The 11,401-nt window shown below is 32.9% G+C and overlaps 1 protein-coding gene across 1 annotated transcript; it reads right to left on the reverse strand.

Annotated features, from left to right (window-relative positions):
• Nucleotides 1-9: 9 nt before the first annotated feature.
• LOC108720730 (uncharacterized) lies at nucleotides 10-10,534 on the reverse strand. The gene is made up of 6 exons (XM_018444872.1): nucleotides 10,259-10,534; nucleotides 8,358-8,507; nucleotides 3,016-3,176; nucleotides 1,959-2,061; nucleotides 1,229-1,785; nucleotides 10-615 (listed from the first exon to the last, which is right to left on the reverse strand). Exons 1-6 carry the CDS (start codon nucleotides 10,494-10,496, stop codon nucleotides 397-399), a joined length of 1,428 nt encoding a protein of 475 aa, XP_018300374.1. The 5' UTR covers nucleotides 10,497-10,534; the 3' UTR covers nucleotides 10-396.
• Nucleotides 10,535-11,401: the final 867 nt, after the last annotated feature.

Below are 11,401 nucleotides of genomic sequence, written 5' to 3' on the forward strand. Positions count from 1 at the left end.
GTTGTGCGCTGCGTTTACGATTTAAGCTAGTTCATTTGTAAATAAAAACTATTTGACTCTTTGACTTTTTTGTGGTATTAATTATACAGCACAATACTTCAATCCCAATTCTATAATTCCCGTCCCGTAATCTCACGTCCATTAGTCTAAGCCGAACGAGCAAAACCCCCGCAAGCGAAATCTTCTTTATTCCGTTCGAAAGTATTTCCTATATTTGTGCTGCGAAAGTGACAACGACGTCGCTTGACAATGCTACAGAAACAGTGTTGCAGACAGTACAGACGCAGTCGATGACGCTTCCTTCTTCTGTTCGACAGTTGTCTCCGCATTTATATGTCGTCTAGCGTTCTGCTTTGCGCTTTATGCGCCTTGCGAAGAGTGGGATAATTATAACGCTCAAGCTACACAAGCTAACTGTTGGTACGTGAGACACATGCCGGCATTGTCTTCCAATGTGCCGTCCATGTTAATACCCGGACCAAACGCTACCCTTATACGAAAGGGAGTAGTCCAAGTCTCGACACGGCAGTTACCCTCTGCATCGAGTTCGTTTCGGCCGCACAGTGAACTGCCGCAACGCTCCAAATTGCAGATACCTGCCATGTTGTTTCCCGGCTAAAACAGACATTTGCAGCTGAAGCATTAAACGAGATATCGCTTCCGTCTTCTGATGCAAAAAGTGTGCCAGAGTTACTGTAATTAACCCTTCGTACACACGATGATATTCCTGTCCTTTACTACATACGACGAGTTGTTTTCATGTCCCGGCTTAATTTTCGTCACTTTTACAAATATACAGAAATTACTAAGTAATTTCTTTGTACACACTTTAAAGGCCTTTAAAAAATATTTATAAAGTTGTGTATTAAAAAAAAAGAAAAAATAAAGACCATTATTTAGTGAAATGTTCCCGTATTTCAAAGAAAAGAAATACACAGAATCGCGTGTATTAAGGATTAATCATTTTATACTCAAATTCTAGTTTCCAAATTATCACATAAATCCAAATTAAAAATTTTTGGAGCAATAAATTTGAAATAGTACAAGTTGACAATCACATTTTTAAATACAATTCATATACATTACTAGGCATTACTAGACTTCTCTACATAATAATTACTCAGACAGCACATGTTCAAAATCGGAACATAAAATGTCTCATGTCCCAATTTTGGACATACGTGCTATTTGAGTATAATTAAGAAAATACTAATTAAACATGACGTACTGTAATAAATTCCTCGAAATCGCAAGGAATAAGTATCCTGTCTCTGCACCGTCTTCCAAAGAAAGGTACCGAATTCATATTGGAAATAAAAGTCATTTCCTGTTCAGATAATCCTGCTCCCGATCCCTCGACAATGTCCATACCGGAATCGTTTACAGGAGTTACGTTTAGATTGACAGCTGCAGAGGCATTTCCGCTGTTCGCAGTGATCATTGCGGGAACCGTGTTATTGGTCGTATTGGACATATCTTGAGACCTATTAGGACCTATCCGAAAAGAGTCTCGCGTGCAAGGCTGATAAGAGATACCGCACATGTCTCTCTCCTGACGTACGCATAATAGGTAATCGCGTTCGGCGAGATATCTGCCGTTCGGGAGATAATTAAATGTCCTCAGTGTGCCGTTGGGCGAGCGAAAATATTGGAGACATCCGACCGGTGCACGTTGCTCGAAACCCAGCTGCACCACCCGCATCTCCCACATTCGTGACTGCAGTCCGCTTGGCAGCCGGAAGTTTAAAGTGATTGGTTCGTTGCCTTCGCCCACGTCCACGTATACTATGTCGGGATACAGAGCAGTCTGTGCTATATTTTAAATTGCTCGAAAAACGTACACGTGCGCGAGATGTCCCGCGTGTCCAGAAAAATCGAATTTTAATTAGCTAGATTCGCGATACTACAAAAGCTACAATTATAAAGATTGTGTAAGAAATTGTACAAGCAGTACTCACCGTGTTGCCCGCTGTTCCATCCGCATAGTTCGAAAGATGTCCTGTTATTGTTGATTACCATGACATCTCCGTCGCACACGCCAGTCAAAGCGTTTGGCTGACCCTAAAACAGTTTCTAATTCTACATATATTACGTACATAGAAAAAATTTATTTGTCTAAAGTATCTAAAAATTTAACTAAATACAGGTCTGAAAATAATTTTGTTGAACTATCAAAACAATTATCTAGGACTCTCATAATAAACAATGTTGCAAAAAGTTTTGACATTCTAACAACCTCTTGGACGTACATATCATTATTTTGATGGTTTAATAAAATTATTTTCAGATCTGTATCTAGCTAAATTTTTAAATGCTCTAGCAAAACCATTCTTTAATTTGATTTCATTTAATTTTCTTTCCGTGTACCTTTTCTGCTTTTGCGATTACTTTCTCATATATACACATCGCTAACTCAAATGAATTACGTGTTTTGTTCATGTTAAATGCGACATATTTCAAATATGCTGATGTCATTTATCGCCATTTTATGTAAAAATGACGTCTACTGTCGTCAAAATGACGATAAATAACACCAGTTTGCCACCTGGAATTATGTAATATAAGAACTAATATGCAATTTTTCTTCATGATTACTTTATTCTTATGTATTTTGCCTTTTCCTCTTTTCTTTCTCTTCTTTCTTTCTCCTCATTTACAAATTTATTTATAATAAAATTAAACACTAGTATACATTTACCCAGGTAGCATAATGTTCAAAATCGAGATATGAGATGTCTTAAAGATGTCTTATGTTCTAATTTTAAACATTGTCTGGGTGAAAAACGACACTGACGAAGATTTTCACAAATGCTGCTAATATTGAACAGTATCCAAAAATTAATGTTGGCGTAGTTATGTGAAGAAAAAAATTCTGCATTCTTCGCACGTATCGACATTATCTTGACAACTCGTGGAATATTAGATATACTAAACAGCACTCGAGGGAATCGACAGTTGCAACTAGCCTATTCCTAGTAGATAACACTATAATAATAAGACATTCCTGAGACTTACAATGTTGAAATGGACGAAGTCGATCCTCAACTGGCTGACCTCCGTATCGATTTTCCGTACAAGCACTGAGCAGTTCATAGGCCGGTCGATGAGGTTGGGAAAACCAGGACTGGTCACGTAGGTCAGATTATTCTGTACCTCATTGTCGCAGCTTGCCGTGACTGTAAACCATATTAATTACTGACACAGTTAATAAAATACTTGTAGCGACCGTAGGACGTTTGCGTTTCGTTACACTTCGGAATATTTAATTAGAGTAAGAATCCACGATATGAAGGCCTCGCGCCCAATTCCGTGAAATTTTACGTCCACATTTAAGCATTCAAACAAGACTGAACGCGAGGCAATAGCGTTCATCGTTAAACTCGTTAAACTAATATTAGCGGCGGTTAATAAAAGATTATATTGATGAACGAATAATGAATTGCCTCGCATTTAAAGCTCAGACTACTAATGGTCGAACGTTTAAAGCTCAAGCTAATAATGCGCTTTTAGCCTTCTAAAGTTAAGTGGGAAATCAGACACCTGAGTTCTATAGTGGCTTTTCTAAGGAATACTCAGTACAAACTTTTATACTTCATTTCCTTCCCTTACTATTACACTTTAAATAACTCTTTTCCGCAACGTCTTTTCAAAATCCATTAATTTTTTATATAGATTGATCTACGTGAGAGAAAACACGGATATAGAAATGCGAGAAATTATGACACAGTCGCTATTAATTGACCAAGAATAACCTGTTAGGTTTTCGCCGAAATTTCCTGTTTAAAATTCACATCTATGCGGACGGATTAAATGTGAATGCCAGACATTCTAACACTTTCGTGAAGTATCCACTGTGGGCGTCGCCCCTGCGATATTCTCATGAACAGCCTCCGGCTTCGATAACGAGTTCTCATTCAGGCATTCAGTGACCGTTTTAGACTCTCGGGACGCTATTCAACGGCCCGCCGGCTAGAAGAAACGCATACTGCCTTCGTATGTAGATCTTACTTCCTCTGGTGGTTCGAGGAAACAATCCAAGACGGGTAATATAAAAAATGTATGAATGGCTGATGTCGCGTTGCAGGCAAGGTGCATTCAACGATTCAATGAAAAGGGTATAAAAAAGCAAAAAATAGGCGAGATAGGTAACCTTTTGATTTGAAGCTCGCGAACCATATACGTACCGTATCTATATATAATACCTATGTGTTTGCATGTGCACAAATATACACATACGTATGCACATATGTAATATAGAGTCTTATTTGGATAAATACGATATCTCAGAATTTCCGATCTATATCTTAATTCTAACAATTGACAAATTTGCAACTAATTTTCTTTCATTTTGGTGTTATAACTTTTAAGGAGGTTTTGACTGAACACAATCAGCTAAAAAAGCCAATATAAATAAAAAAAGTTTTATCATCAATATACTTTGAAATCAATTTCAAAAAACAAAAACAATAAATTTGGCTTATCATTGCTTTAAGCATCGAAATAATCATATTCGCTGCAAATTTCAGTAAATAACTTTTTAAATACAAGTAGGTCCAAATAAAATTTTGCACGAATATTTATTATAGTTTTATTCGTATATATAAAAATTTGATTTAATTTGCAATATAATGCTACATTCTATGACCTAATCGAATTTGTAAATAAATAGGTACTACAAAACACGATTTTACAGAAGAGAATCAAGGTAAACAAAAAAATTAAATAACCGATAAGAGAATTATGCTTAAATTTTACACAAATAAACGTAATAATACAATTTATGAAATTTTTATATTTTTAGTCATGCTTTAACATATATAGTACATAAATCCTTTAACATGCACATACATTTTTAACACATTAATTTTTAATAAAATATTGCAACGTTTAATTTATATTAAAAATTAAGTCCAGTTTGTTCCCACCTTTTGATAAATCATTTTTTCTCTTTATCTAGCTCTATTTTATCCATTAGATAAATTACCAAATTGTTTATCAAAGGTGCAACAACTGGTACTAAATCTTAATGAAACAATAACGTAGACAGGTAGTAGGTTCTGAGAGCGCAAAGAGCACTCTAATAAATCGCGTAGATTGAAAGTCTTCTTCGACAGAAATGTTACGAGTCAGAAAATATCAGTACCTAAAAAAGTATATATATATATATCTCCTTTTTTATACTGTTGTCCGCCGCTTATTACATAATTGCCGTTCTAATCCCGTAAAACTGCGATGAGCTATTTATATCTAAAGGTCACGTCCATGTCTTTGACCATGAGAGCATTAGAAATTTATTTGTTCGTGTTATAGCTCTCGTAAATCTGCTCGAAGTGCATATGCATCATCTTTCTTCCGTAACACATTAAATTTCGCAATATTAAATTATTTCTGCGAGATGACGGCATCCGGCGATAGGCCGGTAGTAAAACTCAGACTTTCAAGATGCAGCGTATACTGATGGCAAGAAGTTGAATTCGCGAAATCGGTCAAGAATCCGTACGTACGGTATGGCCCTGTTTTCGATTGTGCAATAGCATGTACCGTGGCGGAAAAAACGAATGGATGCAGACCGAATAAAAAGCAACAAGGAGTAATTGGACTTTATAAAACGGAGACGGACGATGAAACCGTTTCAGGCTAGCGTATAAGAACTTTTCCGCGCTACATGAGACTTAAATTTTAAGTAGCGGCATAAAATGAGGATGTTCGTTATAATAAAAGTTTAATTACCATCAAGATGTACACATAAAAATAATGCTACAAAATTTCTATTTTAGCTTCACCTAATTATCTTACCTCCTCACAAAGAAAATTAACATAGTTAGTTGCATAATAGAATCTTAATCTGAGGGGATTTTTTTCGAATAAATGAATCGATATTAAATTTTTTAGAAATAAGTAAAATCTGTACTAAATTTACTTTCCGCTAGAAATCCACAGAGTTTGTCATCTAATCACCATTAATGTACATACTTAAACGGTGCATTACTTAACGAATTTCAAGTTAGTGCCTTCCTTAATTAATGAGAATTTAATACGGCGGCCAACTACGAAGTTGTTAAGTCTAACGTTGAAGATTTTAAACGTTTAGCGAAGTAAATTTTAGAATTGGAGATAAACACCGTTGATATCTATCTTTTAGCAAATTTCAATGGATTTTGTGGGAGTGTAAAATTGAATTTAATTTCTACAGAAAATTTATTGCTAGAAGGATAAATATGTATGTCGCACGTGTCCATAGAATGTAAAATTTCACAATATAACGCGCTTAGAGAAGATACAAATCCCGCAGTTCAATTATATATGGAACTGCATATTTGTAATATAGATTTTTAAAGAACGTATGCTCGGTCACGCTCGATATTTGCGAATTGTATAAAAGCAATGTAAACAAGATATCAGGGAGACAGTGGACCTCGTACAGTACAACACTTGTATCCACACCGAAAGGCAATTAAGTAACTGTATAACCTGGCCTTCAAGTTCTTCCTCGTGCGAACTCACCGGGTAAGCATACCGTTCCTCCTTTTTTTCTTTCCTTCTCCGAGTGCTCCCTTTCACGCTATCGAGGAGAACGTGCTGCTTGAAATCGTCTCGGAGTTACACCCGGCTATCGCGATACCGTTAAACTTAGCAGAAAAGCGTTAATCGATTCGGCATCAAATCGACAACGCAAACAAGAAAATCGCGGTTACACAGATACAATTTTAAACGCTAAAAATAATACACAATTCCTAACCAGAAGTATATTTTTCCGCTTTATTTTTAGACAATGTTAAACAGCAATGTCACATAAAAGAAATAATGACGTAAGAAAGAAAATCTGATCAATCAGTTATTTAAATAAAAAAAACATTCTCTATTCAGTGTTTACAATTATCTATACAAATTATCTAGATAATTATCTAGATAAAGAAATGGCTTCATCTTATCTTTATGTAAATTATTAGAATATGTATTATTTCCATCTTTATCTTAAGTAAAAAAGTGCTATTTTTTCAAATTATCTTAAATCAATTATCCATTTTGCACCAATGTAGATTAATCTTTAATCTCGGTTCAACTTATATCTACTCTTCATCTTTTTCTAGTTCAAAAAATTAGAGAAAAATGAAGAGTAAAATGAATCGAGATTGAAATTAATACGCGTTGGAGGAAACGAGCATAAGATAATTTATATCAATGCATAGCGAGATTAGTACGTAAGATTTTAAAACATCTTTTTTTTATATATGTATATAAAACGGATGTTTAATGTGTTAGATGAGTGTTGTCCAGATTTTGCAATTCTAAGTATTGACTTGATGTGTCAGCGCTTTTGTCTATTGCCTTCTTTGTACTACTTAATTTAAAAAAAGAAAGTATATATACATATGTATATACACTTTTAATTTTAACATTGAAATAGTTTTATGATTAAAATTTAAATCTAAACAATTAAATTTTTATTTTTTATCCACATGTCAAATAGATTTTCTTCAAGTATAACATATTTTGCAATTATATATCAGTGTCAGTGGAGCGTTTTGATATTATTGGAATTACTCGGAATGTCAATGTATTACTCGGAAATCGTCAGACAGAAAATTTGAAAAATTTTTGTTTGTATGTAAGAAATAAAGATACATCGTGTAATATGGTTCAATCAATATAAATTAATAGTAAAAGTATTGAGAAGGGCTACGAACCATAAGAAAACAATATTTAAATTAAAGATACAATATTGAAAATGACCCGATCGGGCTCGAAACGCCGTTAGTATTATTGTTTAGTTCTTATTAATTATATTAATATCTTTAATTTAAATATTGTTTTCTTATGGTTCGTAGCCCTTCTCAATGCTTTTACTATTAAGAAATAAAGATTTATATTATAAATAAAAATGTGAATACTGTTTCTATATCTTAAATTATTTTGCTTAAAAACAATATTATCTTAAAATTATTTAGAAGAAATGATTTATAGTTTCATTCTCTCTTTTATTTAAATAAATTAAAAATGAAATTGTCTTTATCTTATCTAAAATACATCAACGTACAATTTATCTCATTTTTATATAGATAATTTTTTTCCGTTATCTAAACGGAATATTGTTTATAATTGTATACCTGAAATCCGAAATTTCTTTAAGCGTGAAAAAAATAAGGGTAGAAAAATAACGCATATCTTTAGGAATTAGTAATTTCATTAGGAATTATAATTTATTTAGGATATGAATATGACGCCAGAGAGATCACTTTTGTTGCAACCAGAATGAATTGGCGCTTCTGTAAGTCCTCTAGATAGGTTTCATGGTATCGCTTTAAGATGATGCGCATGACAAGTTATATTCACGTACGAATGATAGGTGTACTCACATATGCAGCACACACCAAAACCGAGCGCACACGGTCCGTGAGATTGCCCGCGCTGAATACGGCACTCATATGTGTTCATGCATATTCCCTGACGTCGTTTGTCCTCGGACAGGCACTCTTCCTCGACCGGAACGGGAAAGAAGTTCAGCACTGCGGATAAACGCGAAACGAGTCAAATAAACTGGGAAAAATTCCCTCGTCCGTTCCATCTGTTAGATAATGTCGCTTTCCGGAATGTAAATAAATGTATAGGGAAATAGATAAATTGGTTACACGAGGAATTTGATGAAAATCTAGATTCAAATTTATGGAACGTACGTATACGTAGAACAATATACTGAGAAAAAATGTACTAAATTTTAATAAATATTTATTTGAATAGTACCAACTAAACATTTACTTATATTAAATAAATATTTATTCAATAAAAACAATAATAAATCGAATTAATGGTTCTTGTATTAAATAAATATATCTTTATATTTAGTAAATATTGTATTTAGTTAATACTATTAAAAAAATGATTTATTAAAATTTAGTACAATTCTTCAATGTAGAATTATTTGCAGTTCGCATTATTTGCTTAGCGGCTTTTCATTGTATTTAAGTACCATTGCTTTACGTTTTACATTCGAAACTCGACTTTTCCGAGGAGCTTTCGATAAAAATTTAATTTAGCTGTTTTATTAATTTTTATTCAATTTCTTAAATAATTAACTCAAATGCTGCGAATAATCAATTACATTTTTTAAAAATGAAAAGCGACACGTTTGATTAGCGAAGAAAAAACAAGTAATTTAATAGTAAAAATTTTCTTTTCAAGATTCCATCAAGAACTAATAAATAGCATTTGCACAATTATTTATTGAATTGTATTATATAATTTTTATCATCACATATATATGCATCATTTAATACGCAGAAAATATATTTGAAAAAGTACCTTTGCAAAATTCCTAAAACTGCATGCACGCTGCAAGGAAAAGGGTTTATTCTTTCATTTACGTCTTTCTCAATTCAGAAAACAAACGCGATGGTAAGCTAAGAATACCGATGCAAAAGACATATAATTTTCTTTACAAAATCTTCAATTTTCTTCAGCTTAAAAGAGGAAGACAATGTCAGCGTCAACGCTAGTTTACAATGTTCAAAGTATATATACGGTCGTCATCGTGATCGTGATATTTTGATTTTGAATTATTAAAATATGTTACCAGAGAATTATACCAGGAAACAAAAAAAGGTTTGCTGAAGTATCCAAAAATTTAGCTAGATACAGATCTAGAAATAATTTTGTTTCGATTATCAAAATAATTAGATAAAACACTCTAAGACTCAGTTTCACAATTCATGGTTAACTATTAACCGAGGTTTAACTTATTCCTCATCTCTTTCTAATGCTAGAATTCGAAAGAAATGAGAAATAAGTTGAATCTCGATTAAGAGTCAACCGTGAAACTGAGCCTAAGTGATTGTTAGAATGTTTTGCCATCGATTTGCACGCTTAAAAATATTATATATTTTGATAATCCAACAAAATTATTTTCAGATCTTTATTTGCACTGAGAAAAAAATGTTTACTAAATTAAAATTCAATTCGTCTGTATTTCTTTCGATGAGAAGAACGTATATATATATATATATATATATGTATTTAAGTAAAACATATTATATTCAAGTAAAACATATAATATTCTCCAGCAAAAAAAAATAAAGAAGATAAATTAATATTTATATTAATTTAATCAAATAAGCAATTGATTTAGTCAAACAAGAACGTTTTTTACTCAGTATAGCTAAATTTTTAGATGCTTCATCAAAATAGTTCTTTTCATGGATATTCCTCTTTTCAATTTCTTCACTTTGTTTGTATAATGTTATAACGTTCGCAATGTACTCACCCCTGGAAAATCGAGTCGCGTCACGTTCAAAGAGCTCGTTAGACGTCGGCTTATCCGCTGCATGATTCGACCAGAGATTCAGTCCTAAGAGCGACCATTGGTGTGTGATCTCCGGTAAGGTGAGTAGCACGCTACTTAGCGTGAACCAGATAGAACACCATCTCCCCACCGGTGGAAACGATGCTCCGGCTACCGTGGCGATACACAAGATAAATATCCCATAGTAGCGTGATAGCATAATCGCGCCTTCGGATTACCGGTACTTGCGAAAACGCATTCCTGATGATAGCGCGAAGTCGTAAGGACACATCCACGCTAACACTGAAGATCGAGGCCGCCGACTGACCGTCAATGGGACCACGCGAATGTGTCAGGCCCACGCATCTCAGGGCCTCTCCTGCCACCAGTTACGATATCCCCGCATGTGTTTCAATACGTTTTCGTATGTAGGTTGATTTTTCATTGAGATAACGAAGGATACGTGTTATGACAGTTATCGGTAAACGTGCTTTAATCACTTAATACAATATTTCGAATCTTTATAAATCATTTATAGATTTTTAAAATAAATGTCTTTTTATAATAGCTCATAAATTTTTTAAAAAAAGAAGAAAGAAGCTCTACATCTAATAATAAAAAAGTAATAATAAAATAGACCTAATAAGCAGAAATAAACATAAATGGTAATACGTTTGATAAATTTGAACGAAGGAATTGTCTTTTAATTTAATTTTGAGCGTTTTGTTTCAGCGACAAAAATAAGATTAATTGTCCCTATAAAGTTGTAATTGGCGTTTTGTAATTAGATAAGTGATCATTTCATAAAAAATATATATTTTTAATAATAATATTTTTTTATTAATATTTTAATTCTATTAAAATTAATTTAAAAATCAATAAAATTATTTTCTACAAATATCTTTTTAATCTTTTTCTCTCTTTTACTTTAAAAATAACGCAACAAAAAGTTTAAATTTCTCAGAAAAGCGAAAAAACTATTCTTTTTACTTGATAATATAATCAAATGTCATCTTCATTTCACAAATCTTAAAAAAACCATCCTTTTTTAATTGTAATTTTTATGAAATTAAATTAGTTAACTTTTAATAATTTATATGGTAATGTTTATTTAACTCATTCATG

The sequence above is a fragment of the Mycetomoellerius zeteki genome, unplaced genomic scaffold (genome assembly GCF_001594055.1).
Source record: "Mycetomoellerius zeteki isolate Tzet28-1 unplaced genomic scaffold, Tzet1.0 scaffold155, whole genome shotgun sequence".
NCBI lineage: Eukaryota > Metazoa > Arthropoda > Insecta > Hymenoptera > Formicidae > Mycetomoellerius > Mycetomoellerius zeteki.

What these genes read in the sequence shown, in the direction of transcription:
- LOC108720730 (XM_018444872.1), bottom strand. Translation starts at nt 10,496, where the DNA reads ATGCTATCACGCTACTATGGGATATTTATCTTGTGTATCGCCACGGTA. An exon ending in CGCGACTCGATTTTCCAGGG is followed by an intron (nt 8,508 to 10,258) that starts GTGAGTACATTG and finishes GTTTATCCGCAG; the next exon opens with TGCTGAACTTCTTTCCCGTT. An exon ending in TTTTGGTGTGTGCTGCATAT is followed by an intron (nt 3,177 to 8,357) that starts GTGAGTACACCT and finishes TATGGTTTACAG; the next exon opens with TCACGGCAAGCTGCGACAAT.